This window comes from Apteryx rowi, unplaced genomic scaffold (assembly GCF_003343035.1).
Source record: "Apteryx rowi isolate R43461 unplaced genomic scaffold, aptRow1 scaffold_1055, whole genome shotgun sequence".
NCBI lineage: Eukaryota > Metazoa > Chordata > Aves > Apterygiformes > Apterygidae > Apteryx > Apteryx rowi.
The window spans coordinates 28,506-49,751 of record NW_020447259.1 but is presented as its reverse complement, the minus strand read 5'-3'; the positions used below and the strand labels follow the sequence as shown (position 1 = coordinate 49,751).

General features: G+C 35.3%; 1 protein-coding gene across 1 annotated transcript in view; it reads right to left on the bottom strand.

The window, feature by feature from the left end:
* LOC112967706 (coiled-coil domain-containing protein 141-like) overlaps positions 1 to 21,246 on the bottom strand; it is a gene marked incomplete at its 5' end in the record, with an annotated part of 60,244 nt that overhangs the window by 11,070 nt on the left and 27,928 nt on the right. Inside the window, 8 exons of the mRNA XM_026069144.1 lie at positions 2,375 to 2,547; positions 4,547 to 5,433; positions 9,079 to 9,165; positions 9,894 to 10,004; positions 13,399 to 13,508; positions 14,768 to 14,951; positions 16,615 to 16,809; positions 19,049 to 19,189. Coding sequence (XP_025924929.1) covers positions 2,375 to 2,547; positions 4,547 to 5,433; positions 9,079 to 9,165; positions 9,894 to 10,004; positions 13,399 to 13,508; positions 14,768 to 14,951; positions 16,615 to 16,809; positions 19,049 to 19,189 — 1,888 coding nt within the window. The remainder of the gene's footprint in view (positions 1 to 2,374; positions 2,548 to 4,546; positions 5,434 to 9,078; positions 9,166 to 9,893; positions 10,005 to 13,398; positions 13,509 to 14,767; positions 14,952 to 16,614; positions 16,810 to 19,048; positions 19,190 to 21,246) is intronic.

Sequence of the window (21,246 nt, the reverse complement as noted above, 5' to 3'; positions counted from 1 at the left end):
GTTGCAACTCTCAATAAAAGCAGAAGATTGAAGAGCAGCTGTCACCTAGGAGACTCAGTGGGTCTGCTAACACCCATAAAGAAAATGGGTGATACTAAGACAGCCTTAATTTCCAGTCTGTCAGGAAGAATACTGGAGGTCAGATCACCATATTGATAGTGATCTGGTTTTCTTTAGTTTGAATCTCAGTATTATGTAACTTCTGATCCACTGATAATGAAAACTGATAGAAACTGCAAAACTAACTGCACTGAATTAGACTACTGTTTCACATACTGATCAGAAATCTACTTGCTGGCTGTGGGCTGTCAGCATTCTGTGCATTAGGAACGGGATCAGGCTATGAAGCATTGGCAGCTCTTCAGCAGGCAGAATCTCATACCATGTAGGAAAGGCATTTTGGATGTTCTTATCACAATATTGCTTAACAAAATGCTTATGCAAGTCTGCTTGCTCACATAGTTTCTCTGCTGCCTGTTTATAACTACGAAAGGTATATAAAGTCACAAGGACACAAAACCACTAAATTGAATTTTACTTTTATAAAAATTGAAACATTCAAAATGGTAGTAATTATTAAAAATAGCCTTATTGTGAAATAGCAAGTTCAATTTTAGAAAAGAGGTCATTTATATACCTGGGAGAATTTTTATGGATCAACATTTTCAGGAGATGACTGGACTTTGAAAGTTGTGCATTAAGGGTTATTACCCTTATTTCAGTTCTGTTCTCTATTATATTGATATTCAATATCAATTCTAGATAGAGTTTATTTTGTCCCCCATCTGCTCACCACCTCCTCCCTCTCTTATTGCTGTGAGGTTATGTTGCCTTGAGGACATCTCCTGTTTCAGAGTCACAGGAATTTTAATAAAGTTGCAGTCACTGGGCCAAAATATCCAAGTGTCAGTCTCCAGTCTCACTGACCTCCTGCAATTTGCAATATATACTCTGCTCACAGCATTCTGTGAAGTAAAAGGCTTATTTCCTTTCTGCAGATTTTGCAAGAGATAGTAAATATTTCCTCCGTATAAGTTTTCTACACAGAGTCATAATATAAATGCTGCAAATCAGATATGCAAGAAATATTATGCAGCTGTTTGTCAATTGTTTTTACTGTACAAATACAACAAGTACTGGAGAAGAAATTAAAAGTTAGATTTGAGGGTTTATAAATGAAGTCTTCTATTGGCACAGTTATTTTGCTTTTACCAAATATTCAAATAAATTATTATTTTTTAAAATAACAAATAGTATTTAGGGTTGTCCTCATCAAGAATGAAATGCAATACATAAGTGAACAAATTCCTGGTTTGGATGTTACTCCTTTGAATTATAGAAGAATTCTATTTGACTGCACTAAAGCAATCTTTTCTTGCTGTGGGTGCACATTACTCTCCTGGGTACTTCCCCAATTCAGTTGATTCTGTTTGAAATCAGTGGGTTTAAAATTTGAAATGTGCACAAATGCTCTCTTTATTACATTTCTTGTCTCACATTAGCAATTTAGTGAATTATTTGAAATATTTGTATTTTTTTATTTTATAAGAAGGCAGAGAAAGTATCACAAGCATTATGACCAAAATAAGCAGCAGGAAGATAAGTACGTTGATAAGTCCTATTTTGTAAACATTTGGGGGTTTTAATCTACTGTATGCTAAGTGACACACAAATCCTGACAATTCTGGGTCAAATCCTCCTAGTGCAGACAGTCACATGTCTATTAGAAGTACTGCAGCTTTCATCTGTTGAGACTACCTGCTTTTTTTCTAGGCTGAGACTGAGACGTAGATCTGAGCTATGCTAGTGCAATCATGAATGTTGATTGTCTAAGAAGCCTTATCCCACACAGAAAAGTATTTAAAAATTATATGAGAAAAATGGCATTGGAAGTAACACATTTGATGTTTAAAAAAAATCCAATCCCCTCAAAACCAAAAGTATATCATAAAATATACATCAGTCTCAAATATACACTGATCTGAGCACTGCACCTGTGTATTTTAACGTGACACCTATAAACATTAAAACTGTTTTCAATGCTTTTAACGCTAAAATTTTTAAATGCAAAACTCTGCCTCAGATCCTAGAAAATATTAGTAACTTTTTATCTAAACATCAGTATGACAAAAGACAACAAACATAATACTGGTATTAAGAAACAAGCAATATATAAAGTGTGACATAAAAGCAGTTTGGTACAGTTTGTGAAAGATGCAGTAAGATCATCAATTTCATGTTGTCCCAGCATGTGAGAATTAAGTCCAGTGCAGTCTGTATTGTACTTAAGTGAATAGCCAGTACATTAGTGATATGCTAATATAGATGACACACAGCGTTATCCAGTCTATTCTTGTGATAGGTGACCTGTTACCTTTCACATGGAGAATGGCACTCGATGAGATAGTACCACCAGAATTTTTAGCTCGAACAACATAGAGGCCAGCATCTTTATCACACACCTTCTGAATGAACAATGTATGCTTTGTATCCTTTTGTAAAAGCTTTAAGTGCTCATCTGCAGTCAGTTTCTGGCCCTTCTTGTACCTGAAGCAGAGAGTCAGGTTTCAAGTCAGATTTATATCACTGTATGCTAAGCAGAACTTTCTGAATTCAGACAACCTCTATAACACTAACTTGGCAGCAAAAGATGGAGCTAGCTGCAGCGCCCTCATCCCTCATATTTAAACAGTTATATATCAATATGGATGCATATTTAAATGACTCAGATTGCTGGACAATATATTCTTAATACTAGAAAATGTGGGTCCCATGGTTCTGAAAATGGTTCTGCATGGGTAAGTCACTCAGTTATGTCACTGCAGTACTGGAGAGAGTAGCATAAAGAACTGGATCCTCAGTTTTGTGTTGAAACAACATTTTTGCTAATAAGGTGTTGAATTAATCCACATTCAACCCAGGGAAATATGGTCTTAAGATGAACAAGCAACACAAAAACTTTCTGAACCTATGTCTTCAGATACAAAAAACAGTCCAGGACTTGTTCCTCCATCCCACCCCCCTCACATTTACTTAGTTCAGATCATCAAAAAGTATACAGCAATGTGACAGGAATTATTTCAAGGAACTGGTGTCATATTCTAACACTTGAGGATCTTTCAGCCTGCATTAATTCATATTTATTCCTGATTTACCCATTGGAAGTGAAAGAAAACTCTGGCTGCTATTGGCTGATTGGTGTTTCAGCATAGGCCTAACCTATGTTTCAGCATGTTTAACCTAACACAAATGCAAAAGTGTTTTTCCACATATACATCTGATAAAATGTCTATATCAGTATAAAATACATGGTATTGGTGTTATGATACTAAATTTTTAATTATAAAAGTATCATGTCTATTTTCATAAATTTCTAATGTGCAAAATGCTGTCAGTTGCATGTTGTTGTTTAAAATACCATATATCAACAGTGTATATATTTCTGGGCTAAATTAAGGCTTCCTAGTGATAAAATAGAATTGAAGGTACCTCTTGTTTCACCAGCAATATTCCTCCAAGTATAGAGTACTAGGACTGAAAACTAAATTACTTTATTGATATAAGCAGAGTATACTGCCAAGGTTGCAGTGTACAGTATTTTAATCAGTGTCATAGAAGAAAATTCAGCTTACTGAAAGCTTACAAATAGTTTGTGCAATTAATATGTTTTGTCTACTGCAGAGTCCAACTGCTTCACTTGTGTAGGACTGTAAATGTTTTGATGTTAACATTATTAGGAGACATATCTAAATTTAATATACAGAAAGAAAGGCCTCTGTTGGGAAAGATGAAAACATGGCAAGTGAAGTAAAATTTTATCAAAATATGCCAGCACATAGAGGACTAATGCTGAAATCCTGCCCCTATTTCAGTCTCCATCTTTGGCAGAGGATTTCTGAAAAGTCATCTTAAAATGTATTTATATTATAGCATCTCTATTTCTAACAAATACAGTATAAAGCAATCTCATTGGACATGCAGCAATTCAAAAAGAGAGAGAGTGAATATTTAATAGAAAACTAGTGCTCTAGTACAGACATTTAGGCTTTTTTTACATGTAACATCTCTCCAGTTTTTGATAACTCTCTCTCTTATGCATGCAATCATGTGTGTATGTAGTCGCTATAAATACATATTTGTGTGTGTGTGTGTTATATATATAAATATACAATGGCAAGTTGCTGAGACAATGCAGAGGAGCTCCCTTACAGTAAATGTGGAGTGGGCATTTTTTCACAAATTACTAAAGATGTGGAATGTCAGAGTGAGAATGAACATAAAAAGTACATGCTTTATTTGTTTAAAAAATGTTTGATATGCTTACAGTGGTTTGATGCTTTCACTATTCATGAAATTAAGTGTAGAGAGATTATTTCAAGTAGGTTAATTGTCAAAACAATTTTGAAAGTGGGAGCCATGCACAAGTGTGGAGTGAAAAGGACACAAGCAATTTATTCTAGTGTATAGATTAATGAATATAGTTATAAGTGGTTCAATTTGTCTTACTAGTAGGGATATTTAGTTCTTTTCATTATAAGCTACCCACCATGTCAGTGTAGGCTCTGGGAATCCTGTTACTTCTACTTCCAAAGTTACTGGAGAACCTTCCATGACGGTCATGTTAGACAGAAGCTGGGAGAAGTTAGGCGCCTGTCCAGAAAGGTTGGCCATGCTGTTCTTTTCTGATGCACTTCTAATCTCTTCTYGGGTGACCATCTGCCTCTGACAACTTCTGGTGGCGTCTGATTGAAACATGAAACCTGAGAATGCATCAGGCAAAGCATGCAGCCTATCCTGGGTTTTAGTAAAGTTATTCAAGTCATGCAATTGTTCTTGTGTTTCTGCCATGCTTTTATCAAGTTCAAGGTGTTGCAAATGTGTTTTGCACACTTCACTTATCATGCTATATGCTGGTATGGCATTTATTGTGCAGGAAGCAGTGCTAGCTTCAGGTATTTCTTGTAAACTGTAAGTCAGAGGAGATTTCACTCTGACTTTCGGACAAGAATCTACTGAAGAGATATGAAACTTCTCAAACTGATCTGATGGGCTTTCCATTCTATCATTTGTAGCATCAGCATAAGCAAAATTTGTTAAGAGATCAGATGCTTCAGCACCTTTTTTACTACTAATGTCTTTCTGCATTTGCAAGCTATAGGAACTGACATGCAGACTATGAATACTACAGCAGCACTGCTCTTCTAGCTCTGTTTCAGAATGCAAGAGGTTGGATTCTGGTGTCTCAGAAAGCGGTGGCAAAGAGATATCATCAGGTGATATACACTCATATTCCTCTCCAGAGGGTATTTCTTCTGCCAGGAACTCAGTCTGTAAACTATCCTCTTTGGCTGAAGATGACAGCTCTGTATCCTGTGAAACAAAATCCTCACCAGCTGGGCAGATAATTGGAATATCAGCCAGTTTATTCCTTTCCTTAAATTAGGAGGGGAAGGAAGAGAAGTGAAAGAGGAAGAAAAAGAAAAACATGGAGAAGGAGTTATCATTCTAGGGATCTACTATTCATACAAAAGATAGTAACAATATTAGAAAAATTTCTTGTAATTAAGTTAAATTAATCAGTTCTGAGAAGCAGGAGGAAATACGTAGAAAACAATAATCATCAGCTTGCAGTAGGCAACTGGAACGTTGAATATCTTGAATAGACTGACAAATTATAGAACAAGCTGGCTATTACAACAGTAATAATAAAATGTAAAGTACCCCTTTTGCTAAACAATGACAACCTGTGGATTTCCTCTAGGTGCTGTTTATGAGAGTATTTGTAATTAGGGGGAGAGGGGGAGGAGGTGGCATAATTACACCTAAACAGGAAACAGACACACAGCAATATAAAACTATATTAACAGTCAAGCTATTGCACTTTGATTCTTGGAGAAAGAGGGTCACTAGTCATGTTTAAGATTTATGGAGTTAAACTGACATCTTTAAGATATCTTCCAACCATTTTATATTTTTCTGTTTGTGTCAGTTGTTTTAAGATCTTGTGTGAATAAGATCTTGTCTGTTAAAATTATTTATTACCTTCGATCCAGAAAAAAACCACTCATCGTATTTTAGAACAAGTGGTTATGGCATATCAGTACATTAATTTCAACAGCAAAGCATCAAAGACCTTATCTGATTTATTAATTACTTCTGTGCCTCTTGTCTTTTGTATACTCACATATTCAGGCCTATTTCATTTGTGTCAGGGCCCTTAGCAAAGGTGTTCAAAATGTTTTCTTATGGAATTCTACTGTTGTTAAGTCCTACACAAAAATATTTAAAGTAGTAAGCAATGTTTCTATCATCTATAGTTGTTTACCAAATCAACTGGGTGATATTCAGGATATCATTGCTCTCAGAACCACATCTCTCTGGCAATATCCAGCACAAAAGTACACTGGCACATTAATCAGGCCTCTCTCTTTGCTTTATTGCTCTAAATATAACTTAACCCACACACAAAATTAACAGAATAAAAATAAAAAGAAGTAATAGAACCCCAAATTGCCCTGGTCCTGTAGAGATGTTAGTTTTAATATAGAAGTAGATGCATGCCTTTCTTTTTCCAGCTTAATACTTGTGTTATTTCAAAGCCATGTGGTCTATGCCAGACCCATGGGTAAACAAGTAGAAGAAAGCTGGAATTTTACTGCATTTACTTTGTCTAAATCATTTAATTCAGTAGTAAAATCAGGTTCAGGTTTGGGTATTAAGCTTTTTTCTACAAACATCCCCGATGAACTCCGATCCCCAAATTTCTCTCAATATGAACATACCATGGGTATAAACCTAAGTAATAATCCACTTTCCAATATGGTGAAATATTTGTCAGTTTTCTCCTTTTCCAATTACTCAAAGAAACCAAGATATCTACTGAGAGTTACTTCTTTACTGTATGTATTCAGTTTTTTCATTGGGGTTCTGACTGTCAGCTATTTCTAGGGAATTTTTATTTTTAAGGATTAATTCCAGTATGTTCATACAATAAACTTTTCCATGCATTTACAAATTTGACTGTCATCCAGCTCTTTTAATCTTACCAGCAATTGCTGTAACTAACTCTCTTAGTTTTAAGCCTGACCAGATTTGCAAGTCTCTGATAACAGACTTTAATAGACACTTCTGCAACAGAATTCAGGCTATTTTGGTCTGACTTGCACTAACAAATTTAATAAACCAAATCTGATTAAATATTAAGAAGTTGAGAGTATTCAATTTTGAGCAGGTATATTTAAAAATCATAGGTCAAATTCCTGAATAGCCAGTCTCTATTGTGGGAACAAAACCATTGGTTCAGATTCATTCTGCCTGCTAACAAGTCTATTCACATGTGCACACACTGATGTACATTTGGGGGGCTGTAGGAAGGCCTAGATTGACTAATCTAGGGTCCTAGTGCAGGGCTGTGCTGCCAGCTTCATAGTCACCACATATAGGGGTCAGAAAATAGAATAGAATTACTCCAGAGATTGCTGGAAAATGACGCTGGGGAAAATCCTGGTGCAGTGGGGAAGAAGAATGCCAAGTGGACAGTGGGCATGCTGTCAGACAAGCTTGACCACCAGGAGGACTTTCAGCCCTGGTATGTCACATGGGATCAAAGGAGCATGATGATGAATGTGCCATGAGAAGGTCTAGGCTGTTTTTTAGAGTGTGATAGTTCTTACTGAAGCAAATTAATACAACAAAACTAGCTTGTAACTTCTCAGAGCATAGACAAAACTGGATATTGCTAGCCCATTGAATGAGGGGATCGGCGAGGCCTTTCCTCAAAAGGGATGGAAATGGAAGACAGAAAAGCCCCAGTGAGAAGAACCTGCTACTTCTGTAAGTGAAGCATGGAGTGATGAAAAGGGTGGAGGTATCATAGCTGCCATATCTCACATCTGAGGTTTCACATTCCCTTGACTTCTCCCCTTGGCAGCTGAGGCACAGTCTGGCAAGGACTCAACTAGACTGTGGCCTAGCAAAATACAAAATATGGCTACGGCCATATGCTGGGTGAGGCACCTGAGGGTGGCTTTTTGGAACAGTCACAAAATTTTGAGGGAAATCTGGGCTCCAACTCAATAGTGAAACTCCCACTGACTTGGAATGGAGATAAAGTTATGGCTCATCACAGAGAGGAAGACATTCTGTGTTTAAATGAAGGGAAGGTTAATGTTAGCTGAATTACTAAAAACTTCACAATTTAATGTCTTGTAGTGTCAGTTTGCATTATCAGGTTGCAAAATATAAACTTTAAAGCTATAAATTAATCATCAATTTATCCTTCCTCTGTAAAGACTTAAATGTATTACCATCCAACCTAACTTACCAGAAGATTTCATAGTACACTAATTACATTTAATTAAATAAACCATAATCCCAAGGTTTCAAAATGTTCTGTAAACTAAAATAATCTCATACATTTTAAAGCTTTTTTCCTGCATTGCTTGCATTTCTAAGACTACATTTATTCATTGACAATTTGAAAACTTTCATACTTGATTACCATATATCCATGAATAAAACATGTTTGTCTGTTAGGATTTTCATCTTTCTAAACGCATACACAATCTTTCACTATCCTGTTTCCTTTTGTGCATTGCCATAGACATATAATCCATACTTTAAAATTTATTTATGATTTCTGCTGCATGGGATTTGGGCAATTAAAAGGTAACTAAAGTATTTTGAAATGAGGGTGAAAAAGATTATCTGATATTGATTTATTTATTATTTGATGTTATTTATTTGATGTACAGTGTCATACCAACTGCAGTGCAGATTATCTGTGACATGTCATACAGAATTACTGACAGCTGTAGTTGTGTTACATCTTGTTTTTGCATGACTGTTTTCCTGTTGTTCACCTGCTGCAAAAGTGAAGCAATTCTGATTATGTGTTGGTTTTGCATTGGATATGTAATAGTGTAAATGAGAAAAGAATCTGAGCTATTCAATTTGTATATAACAATATCAGTCATTTCTGAAAAGCAGTGAATTAAGGGGTGAAATTCTTTTGACAGTACACAAGAATATTTATCAATTTGATTTTAAAAAATTAATGTCAAAATGAACAGCAGATACCTGTTTAGTGTTGGTAGAAGGAGGAAGAGTATAGTTTCTCTTCTCAGTAATGCTTTGTGAATTCAAGTGTAATATACCTGATCTCATCTGAAAGAAAAAATGGAAATTTTTTTTTTTCTGCTGAAGACCTTAATAATTGGACAGAGAAAAAATATCATAATTCCTACCTACCATTACTTAGTTCAAATTCTGAGCTCTGAGGGAAGTATTTATAATTCTAGCACATTTATAACTTGTCTCTTAGGGAAATACGAATATCAGTGTTCTGGAAAATACTAACAGTAGTCCCATTTATTACTTTCCATATCCCATAAGTCTGATTAGAAAGGAGAGAGCAGAGTCTGTTCTCCCTTGAGAGAAGGAGGAATGGTCGCGTCAGGGATGATTGCATTAGAAATACTGTGGTAACAGGCCAAAGGAACACTGGCGTGAAAAAAAGGAAAGGTAGTGCCATGTAAGACACATATATGTAAGGAAGAGAAAGGGAGAACAATAACAACAGTTTGGTGACTAAAATGGAAAACTAGTTTCAGAGGTGATCATCAGTCTTATCATCTCATCACAGCCTATTCCATGTAAAGGTGAGTAAAAGGAAGGCTGAGAAAAATAAAAGGAATAAGGAAGAACATGGAGTTTGGTTGGGAGGTAAAAGGGGACTAAAATAAATAAAAAATAAAATAAAGGAAAAGAACATACAATGAATACACTGATGATGCCCATCCTAAGGGAGGCTCTAGACTAAAAAGCAATAAACTCTCAAGCAGTACACCAAGCCTTTTAAGAAACAGAGTTCTAGTCCAGAAAATCTAACTAACCTTTTGCCTTTGTTCCCCTGCTTTGTCTTTAATAGCAACCATACGTGCATCTTGACCACTTTCTGTTTCTGCATTTTGTACAGCTGCCAACTTTTCAGCAAACTCACCTTTCTGCCATGCAAAAAGAAAATTAAGTAAGGTAGTAACTGGTAGTTACACACTGACTTACATTCTGTACAACCAAGTGGAAAAAAAAAAAAAAAAAAAAAAAAGTGAAATTTAATCTATAAAATATCATCAGCACAGGTGTAAATTCCTTATGGCAGAAATATTCAGCAAACCTGATTCATTCCGGGATAAGCAAAGACCAAGTTTTTCAAAGCTGAAGGGAACTTTTCTGAGACGGGGAAAGTGTAGGACACCACAGACTCTTGGCCAGACATTTGAGTTCATCAGTCTGAGGAATATTAAACAATTTGTACCAAGGATAACTAAGAGAAAATAAAGGATTAGGAAAGTCAAACTATTAGGAAAAAAGTGGATAAAGAAAAAAAATCCAACAGAAAGACATTTCAGGAGGTCAGTTCTGGAGAGGAAAGAATCACTTGGGAATGCCTAGAATGTTCAAATTTGTCTAAAGGTGGCAAGGGGAAAAGGTTTTCTAAGCATAAAACATAACCAGGTAGAATATCAATTTGCACTGGTATATGCTTTTTACTCCATCCCTCTACTTCCCAGCTGGATAGTCCATATCCACCGTGAATGGAGTTAACTCAGCTTTCATCAGCTATTTATCATTCTTTCTGGTTAATATTTATTCCTAGCTTAACCCTCAAAGACTGCACAACTTCTTACACACAAGTACAAACATAACAGAAATCTGGAAAAATATACTGTGTTTTATGAAGACTTCACAAATCCTTTAAAATTGTCATAACAGAAATCTAGAGATTTCAAAGAACACCACAGTGGTACAAGGTAAGGAAAAGCACAAGTTCCATCGTTACAGTTTTATGTATTTCACATCTTCAGCTATCTGGCCTAAAGTAATAAAGTGCTATCTTACTATTTTCGATTCTAGCATTAAATATGTAAAAATTCTATCCAATTCAATCTTGTTTTTTCCCTCAGAAAAGGAATGTTTACTGTTTCACTTGAAAAATCCAAGAGTGTTTTTTTCTGAAATTCTATAGCCAGGTAAATTCAGGAATGATTGTGCAATGTGTCATTTCCCCTTCATTCTGTTACTCTTTAAAAATGACAGGAACTGAAACTGAATTCATAGTCATGGCAATCCACACTCAGGGTACCAATTTGTCTGAATAATTTGCTGAACGAATTATCCATTGAAAGATATAGACATCAGCTACTCAGATATATTGGAAATCTGCAGTACAGAATTAGTTTTAGCTCTCAGAATACAACGTACAATAAAAAAAAATCTTTTATTTGAAAAAAAGTTAGAAAATAACACTCTGTTGCAGATACTTTTGATACTATTCCTTTTGACTGATCAGACTTAGCTTTCTCTTTTAACAATTTTCAAGAATTATCCAAATAAGAAGTTACAATAATCAGTAGATAGTGCACAAATGGTTCTGGCCGAAAAAAAAAAGTGTTTTCCAAGCAACTCTTTGTTAAAGAAAGATACCTCTACAGTTAGCAAAATTAGTCAAAATAAAATATTACAAGCATTCTGAAATTCCACTTCTCTTGAAATGGTCCAGCTTATGTTGAGCTGGCAAAACAGATCAAAGGATGCAGCTCCGTTCTGAGATCATGGGGCTCCTATTGTCCTGCAGACAATAGCATTTATATAACATGTGCGGTCAGGGAAGGGAATCCTGAGAAATCATTTATGCTAAAGTTTCTGTATGTTAGCAATGCAAGTTTTCATGAAATCCCAAACTCCTGCTTTTTCTGTACCTCTCTGTCCACAGTCCTCTGCACTTCTCATTTCTTGTACTCCTTTTCACTCTCAAGCTTCAATCCTCTTTCATGCCCTGCCAGTTTCCCACTAGCTGTTCCTGCCTTCTCAAGAATTCCCTATTACATGATCTGATAGTGCATTTCTACCTCATCCTCCCACATCTCTTTCTGGAGAAGTCCCTTCTGGAAGGAGGAGACAAAGAAAACATTAAACAGGGCATGCATAAGTTTTAAAAGAGCTTTGTCTATGCTCAGGGTGATTTTTAAAGCAATATAGTAAATTGTTTAATCTCACAGCTGCTTCTTGCTCCTGAACACATGGAAGGAAGACACTGCTTCTTTCCCTCAGGGCTTCTTTTCCTGTGCATCCCTATGTATCAGTTTTGGGTGTCCCTTAACTACAGAGCCATAATTTGTAATTCCAAAATAACATTGGGTCCCTTTAAAAGATTCTTCCAGAAGGGACAAAAAAACCTAAAGCAAATGTGGAGCTTGTAAATGAAAATGAGATACTAACACAAGAATGATCACACTATGACTAATCAAAGGGATTCCCCTAATCCCGTATCATGACTTTAACGACAATCAGTAACAGATACTTAAGGAAAAAATGAAAGACAGCTATATGACAAAGTGATCAATTTTACAGATTCATGCAACCAGCAGGTTATGAACACTTTAGCTAGAACTTGCATTCAGAAATTGAGCTTGACAGTCTTGTTAAGATTTTTTTCCATTCGTTTGTCTAATGACTTTTGGAACTCATTTGTACTTGTTGAATCTCTTATTGCTTTTAAATGTATTAATGGATAATTTCTTTGAGTGTTACTCAGATTTTATATTATGAAAAATAATGAATAATTCCACCAAAGATAAGTGAAACAACATTCAATGTCAACTAAAGCAGGATGTTTAAATATCTTAATTCTTAACTTCACAAAAGAATTACCCCATCACCTATGGTCACACGTGGGAGATTTTTGATGCAATCCTTTTTTTTGGAGTGGATGATGGAGTAAACTGAGTTTTTATTMAGGAAATCTATCTGCCACCTGCTGCCTTTCCATAATTCCTCCTCAGTTGATACGTTCTAGTTAAATCATGCTTAATTAAAGAAGCTTATCAGAATATGAAGCTAAAATATTGTTGTTCTCTTTAATATTACATTACAATTCAAGCTTTTCTAATTTAAATGACTAATTTTAACACAACTTGTTTCTAGGGATGATTTTTCCTATAGCAAGGCAGACAAGAAGCCAAGCTAGGTTGTTCAGCATGCCACATCAGGCATCTCTCTATATTTCAGTACCAAGGGAAGTGGAAAAAAGGAAGAGTATTTGTCTAGATACTCAAAGAAAGAAACAGTAACTTCTTCCCCTAAAGGTTACTTGAAAGTTCTAACAGGTCTGAAAGAAGTTGACAAAAAGAAATCGAGGAGGAGTATTTAATGCACTAACAAGAAAAACTGCATTGATTCCTTATGATTATTACCTAATGTAAATAAGTCCGTAAAAGTGAACAATTAAGAGATGTTTCATACTACTGTTGATGATCCTGTGTTAAAAGTACTGATCCAGACACGAAAACTGGCATTTTGATGCAGTTGCAATATAATCTCCAAGTAAAAGAAAAATACCTGAATCTCCTTAAATTCTCTCAGAGATCTACACAACTCATCAATAGAATTAAGGACTTCTGTGTACTTTGATATGGTTTTTTCAGCATACTTCTTTCCTTCTTCAATACCTGCAAAGGGAAAACAGCATAAAAGTAAGACAGAATGCCTCAAATAGATGCTTAACGATGTGTACTTTGTAACCCCACAATACTACAATAATTATATTTTTCTCTATGCTTGGTTTTGCTGAAGGAGTTTTATGATACAGAGCAATGTGCTTTTCTACCTATTACTACCTTAGTTGAGATGGGCCCTCACAGTCTCTGCAGATCTTCTACTGGGCTTCTCCCTTATCAAAATTATTTCTGTCTGGTTAGTGACACTGCTTAAAAAGACAGTGGCCTCCTAAGGCATCCACTGAATTAGCAGTCTGACTATATACTGAGGAGATACTTAGATCCCAATTATAAGAAGAAAAAAAAAAGGAAAAAAAAAAAGGGATGAGGAAACGTTTTCCCATGTAAAGACTTAACACAAAGTAACTCCTTTCTCCCAGTCTTCCTAAACAGCTGGTGTCAGGAATCCATTCTCCCAGCTCCTTTTCTACAGATAGGAATGTTTAAAATATTGAAAAGATAGAAAAAAATAAGGGCCATCTGCACTCTCTAAATAGGCTTTTTGACACTAAATTAGAGGAACTTAGAAGTACAGTTTGACTTTGGTGACATTTCAGCAGATTTACTACTTTTCTTTATAGGCTACACATTATCTTTGCACATTTGGATAGATACCTTTAACTTTGGATAAAGTAACTTCAACAGCTACATAAACATTACAAGTGGGAGAAAAAAGCAAATCTTCAAATTTGTTGACCCCCAGTCTCATCGGTCAACAATGTTCCAAATCAATACAATTGCAAATAAAGTATTTACAGAACAATCTATATTTTGTGTTAATATAATACTTAGGAAAGTTAACAATTAAATATCACTAGGTAATGACAGTGTTATTGTAAAAAAAATCACTCAGCAGCGAGATATATCATGGTAATATACTTTGACTTCAAAGACTTGCCTGTTAGGAGACAGCATAAGCCATGAAGTCTTATTTCCAAACTCAAATATTACAAGGACATTCACACTTAGRTTTCAAGGTGAATTCAGACTGTATACAGAAAACCAAGCAACTACCAGCCTTTACAGTATTTTCATATTTGTATTTTTTAAATACTTGTTCTGAAATACTTCATCTCTCTCAGTCAATACTCTAACACACCACTTGATTTTTCATGGGGTTTTCTTCTTAAATCAACAAATCTAGGAATCTGCTTTCTCCTATCCTAAGCTATTGTGGTTTTTACACAGTACATTATCAGACAGCTCCTCACCATATAAGTGTTTAGCAAGCTCTGCAATCCCCTGAATTTTTTCTTCTTGTTGAGGCACTGTGGGCTCAATAAACTTGTTGAATTGCTTGTAGAGAGACTCTATTGCTTCTCTTGTTTTACACTCTGAAGAATACTTGTGAACTCTAATAACTGTCGCACTCACATCTTCAAACCAAAATTGACACTGAGGTACATTCAGAAGGATAAAAATACTGCATTAAAAACTGTATCATGATGAATTCAGCAGTTCAGGCTTTTGTAGAATAGATAGGACTATTCTTTAAACTTTCAATAATCAGTGACATACAGTACACCTTAAATTTTCTGATAACAATTTAACCTGGAAAACATTTGTTCCTTATCAATATTGTTTCAAACATTAATACCTGTTGCATTTTCTTTAAACACTAGATACATGCTCATTTTACAAGCACAGTGAGGTCCTTTATTAGTTAATGCTTCTGCAAATACGTCTTTTATCCCCGAGTTCTTTCCATCTCAAATATCAGCTGGCTAATTCCCCAGATTTCATATCCTGGCCACAGTTATACCTGTATAAAGGCAGCAAGGTTGATTAGATCTAGTCTACTGGGAAAGAGGGTTTATTCTCAGCAACCATTAAAGTTGCTGACAGTCCTTCTACTGACAAGAATGGGCTTTAGAACATACTCTTAATAATCACTTTTGGCTAACAATGCACAGAGTAGGACAGAATCTGGTATTCACTTCAGCATTATCTGTATTGCAGCTTTATGGCAGGCAACTAATAATCACAAATTTTAATCATCATTAAAATTAGTGTTTAAGACTGGGCCTATCCGCTGAAAGAAAACTCTTGTGTAAGAGGTGCCACTTTATGCTTCTAGAGTAAATAACATCGTAAAGTTTAGCTATGGAAAATAATTTCTTTCCTCCAAAGAAAAGGGACATTAAAAAATGTAGATGCACAACTGCATTTTTGTTTAGCTAACGTTGTGCAAATGCATATTGTTTTGCTAACAATATATGAAATGACACATTTGTCAGATCACTGGACACTGATAATGTCATTTAGACCAAAATTTAGTATTATGATCCATTATTAAGGGAATTTACTCATCACATATTTAGATCACTGTGGAGATCTGAACAGAATTAATTCTAAAAATAAACAACGATGACAGGAATGTGCTTGACTCACAACAGATGCACCAACACAACATGGCAAGAGAGAAAATACTGTTACAAACTTTTTTTTTTTTTTAATAAAAGACAATGCATGAGGCAGTCCTTGGATATATTAAAATAAAGCTAGAGAATTCTCCAGAAAGACTTAAACAGACTGCACTTCAGTAAAAATATACATATTTACCAATTAGAAATTAAAGAATTTTATATGCTGCTTGCTAAGGAACTGAATATTTTACATTACATTTCTGGATTTACATACCACACAGACAGCTCTTGCCAGCAACTAGCAAAGTGGGTCTTGCGGTGATCTGGATCTTGTGATTTGACAGCTACCAAAGGCAGCCTTGCAGCACTTTCTGTGTTACCAGAATACATTTACAAAAAACATGCTCAGAAGTATGATCGTTAATATGCTGAATCACTGTGAATGTCATATGGAGGTGGAGACTCCATTCTTACGTGTAGCAGAGCAAAAATATGGTAAAGTTTTATCTGTTTTTTCCCCTTTCTCTACAAAATTACAAAGAAAAAAATAGAAGAAAATCCAGATTTTCACTAAGCTACTACTGTACTTTTGGAAGCCACATATTTTGCCTGAGGTAGTTACAAGCACTTTTATCTACTGCAGTCCTGACTCCTTATTACAGTCACAGTGGGGATCTCAGGTTTACTAGTACCTCTTCCATCATCTGTTGCAGATGCTCCACGAGGTCCAGATTTTGCTTGTAATCCTTCACAACTTTGCCAAAGTCACTCAGCTGTTTTTGTAACTCACTGACTGACCCTAAGAGGACTTTGACTTTAGTATTAGGTTGGTTTGCCACAGAACCAATGACTTTCTTCTCTAAATTATCCATCTTCTTTTTAAGAATCTGTTTGAAAGACGTAGCAATGTTAAATACTGCAACAAAAATATTTCTTTTTTAGAAACAAAATGTAACCTATACTTTTTAAAGGTGGAATTGAGTTAAATGTTCAGCTTTTAAATAAACAAATATCTGCAGTAATAAGATATGGAATCATATTATTTAAGCTTGAGCAAAGCTTTCACTGAATCTGCAAAGGAAAAAAATTATTACTAAGCCTTTGGAGTCTCACTCCAACTAAAATCAGGTCGATTTAAGCACCACAGTCATTTATGTCCTACAGTATTAACATGTGGTTTAAGAATCTGATGCAAGCAACATCACTGACAATCTAGCATAATCCCAAAGACCCAGAGGAACAAATATTCATACTAGTACTTTATAATGATAGTGTCTGGTATAAAGACGACATTTGGCTTTGGGATAAGATGGTACACATATAAACATTTATGTATTTCAGATTCTGGGAACACTGGTCTCACCAGTTGATCAAGACTTCATTGTGTTAGGCATTTTAGAAACAATGCAAAAAGACAGGCCCTAGCCCCTAACCAAATAATTTGTAAGCTATGTATGAGGCTAATTATATGTATGATAAATATATATCGATATGGGAACACAGGAAAGCCAGAGACAACCCTGGGCAGCATAGCAGTCAAAAGTTTTAGCTCAGTAGCTTTCTGACCATTGTTAAAGCTTTTTAAGATGGCGATATTTTCCATAATGGTGGTGAAAGAAACTCACAGGGACAGTTGAGAGAGAGAGAGAGAGAGAGAGTCGAAAAACAGCATTTTCTTTATACTGAAGTTTAGTTGATGACATCCTCCAAAAGATATCTGAGAAAACATCCTTGATTTTTGTTTGGAAAGAGATTGGTTTGAAATAGGGAGATGTTCCATGAGCTGTCCACATACAAGAACATAAACTGGTAAGAAAAGCATTGCCAGCAGGTCTAGGAGGTGTTTATTCCCCTCTACTCAGCACTGCTGAGGCCACATCTGGAGAGCTGTGTCCAGTTTGGGGCTCCCCAGTACAAGAAACACATGGCACTACTGGAGAGAATCCAGTGAAGGCCCACAGAGATGACTAAGGGACTGAAGCATCTACCATATGAGCAGAGGTCGAGAGAGCTGGGACTGTTTAGCCTTGAGAACAGAAGGCTCAGGGGGGATCTTATCAGTGTGCATAGATACCTGATGGGATGCAGTAAAGACTACCTAGACAGACTCTTCTCAGTGGTATCCTGTGAAAGAGCAAGAGGCAATGTGTACAAATTGAAACATAGGAAATTTAATTTAAACCTAAACAAAAAACAAAACAAAACCCAAACTTTTTACTGTGAGTGTGGTCAAACACCAAAACAGGTTTCCCAGAGAGGCTGTGGAGTCTCCATCCTTGGAAATATTCAAAGCCTAACTGGACACAGCCCAAAATAACCTGCTGTAGGCTGCCACCAACTTCAGTGATTTTGTAATTTAAATTTGCATTTGTAGATGAAATACCCAGGAAAGAAAAAAAGGGTTCTAAAAGGAATAATTAATGATAGCAGAGGAAGTAGCAAAAATAGAATCACAGAAGCTATTCAAAATTTCAAGAAAAAAGTTGTGAAGAAGGAAGCTGGCAGGGCAAAGGAAATGAAAAAGGCTAGCTCCAACTGGCTGGCTCCTAGAAGATAATTTGATTACTAAAAAGGTCATTGGAGGGTTTAGGAAGAAGAGTTTCAGATGAGTACAAGGAATGAGTGAGACTAAACAGGTTCTAAAGGTGGAAATGCGAACAATCACTTCAGACAGTGAGTGCAGAAAAAGTTTCTGGAGGCTTACACAATGAAATGAGAAAGACAGGAAAGCAACTGGTATGCAAGAGGAAACAAGAATGCATTTCTTATTAGTGATTTTGCTGGGGTGTTTGTTTTGTTTTGTAAAGAGATGGAAGACTAAGTCACACAGATTGCGAAGGAACAGAAGCAGGAAGAATAGAAGGTTAAAGAAAAAAATAAAGGAGGGTAATGGAAGTGAACACAGGGAAGTCAGGAAACAGGATGAGATCATTGCACTAGAGGAAATGGAAGAATGAAAGGAAAAGAACTAATGAAAAATGTCTCCGTCAGAGACCCAGACAGACGAATCACAATGATTGACAGGAAGACTCACAATATACTTTGCATCTTGTCTGATCTGCTTGGCATAGGCCAGAACATTTTTACCAGTAAAGCCTTCATCAAGACTAAGATTTCTAATATTACCTGTATTTTTTCAGCACACATATCAACTTGCTGAATCTGTATTTTAAGTACTTTCAAATTTCGAGCTTTTTCAGTTTTCTTAGTATAGTTAAACTTCAAATTGTTGAATTTCTTTTTGAGATCCTTAAACGATTCTCTGAGCTGAAATAGAGCAAGCATATTTTTCAGTAAAAAAGAAAGCAGCACACTTTAATACAGTTTTTCTCAAGAGCAATTTAAAAGACCACAATCTGAACACTGAGAACTTGATATACAATTAACAATACTGTAAAGCATATCATGAAGCATCCTTATTGCCTCATAATTTCTTTCCAGTACTGGAAACTCATAATCTTACTGAATCAACATTAAACAATATTGGTTATAAATATTTGAAAATATATAGGTACTACAATTTGTTTCTGCTAGATTACAGTTGACTGTAGACAACATGTCTACAGCATGAAGACAGCAGTCACATAAGGATCTTTATTCACTCTGAATGCTGAGTGTTGTTTCCAGAACAGCTGGTGCAAAAAAGATTGAGACAAAGGATGATTAGATCCTTGTTCAGACATCCTGTGAAAAAGCTCATTTTAGGGTTACCATTGCTTTTAACTGCAAGTAGAATACCACCTTCAGATACTGTATGTATTCCACTTGGTGGAAATGACAGCCACGGAAACAGCTACCCATGCTTACTTTCCAGAAAACCAGTGTAACTAGGTTTTGGCAAGTAGATTTGAATTTTTTCGAAGTACCTTTCTCCTACATTTAGTTTACATCATCTCTTGGGGCAGGGTGTGTGTGGGGAGTCAAATAGGAATTTATCACTTTATTGGGAACTACTGTTCAAGAGTCATTCAGAGAGAAGAAAGTTGATATTTGCCAGAATTTATTTTAAGACTAGATGAGGCCCCTTCAGACCTAAATTATTCTGTGATTCTATAATCATTATAAAAGCTATGGACTGCCCTGCAATAATATTTATGAGGAGGAAATAAGCTGGAGGGAAATAATATTTATTAGCAATAGAATAATATTGGAAGCCCTGCTTCTGAAAGAAAGTTACACTGGGCCTTAATTTTGTACACTGTTATAGTCCAAACATTTTAGTAGGATTATTCACAACAAACAAAGATGAATCCAGCTCTTTGCAGGATCAGGATGTAGATTATATGAGTATTTGCATTTAAAATAAAGATTGTATGAGTATGGTGGTATAGTAGAGAAGTTCTGCCTAACAGATACCCAGAGAAAACCTCATCTAACTACAGCTATATAGAGTGGGTGCCATACGAGAGTACCATTACCAGTCAGTACTGGCTTGGTGCAGCAAACATTAGAGAAAATGATTCTTATAATGATATAAATTAAAGTGAACTATCAGCTCTGATTATGAAGAATCCATGCATTTCAAGACTTTTCAGGTGGACCTACACCAGCTGAGACAATTACTGTTAAATTTAGTTACATTACATTTGCTACAGATTTCTTCTGCCACATAGATGGAACAGTATTTAAATAAATGTGGTTATATTCTCTTTTAATCTATAAGATTTTTTAAAAAACAGATAGGAATAATACTGATGAAGTTCTAGGAAGCTACACTTGAATTAAAACACATATGGATTTGGTACATTGCTAGACAATTTGCCACAATGATTTTAATAGACGCAAAAAAGATGGGTCATATATGACCAACACAGTTTAAAAACAGTGTTTATTTACCATGGCAACTAGTTATAATACATGGTTGTTATATTTTTATTTATTTTTAACTCCAATTATCTGTTTGCTTTAATCTCATTTTATAGGTATGTCCTTAATCAACCATCTCGGTCTTTACGTTAGTCATGTGCTATCAATAAGCATATCAAAGACACAGCTAAACTATCTTTAAAGCATTATGAATTTTTATTGAGTATAAAATACTATTATTTCAATACTTCTTGTCTGAAAGTTATGTAATTTTTTTATTTACAAATGCAAAGATGTCTTTTATATATTAAAGCTATTTTTAAATGCCTTTAAGAAACAGATATGAGAACAATTTCTGTTTATAATGTATACAAAAAACCTGCTTAAAAGATTTTTCTGGTATTTTATAAAAGGTACTATTTTGGTTATATTAGAATTCCATGAAAACATCTTCAAATGATTTGTGAAATTCTCAAAAAAAATCTTTCAATCCTTTTTATATTCTTCCATTTCAAATT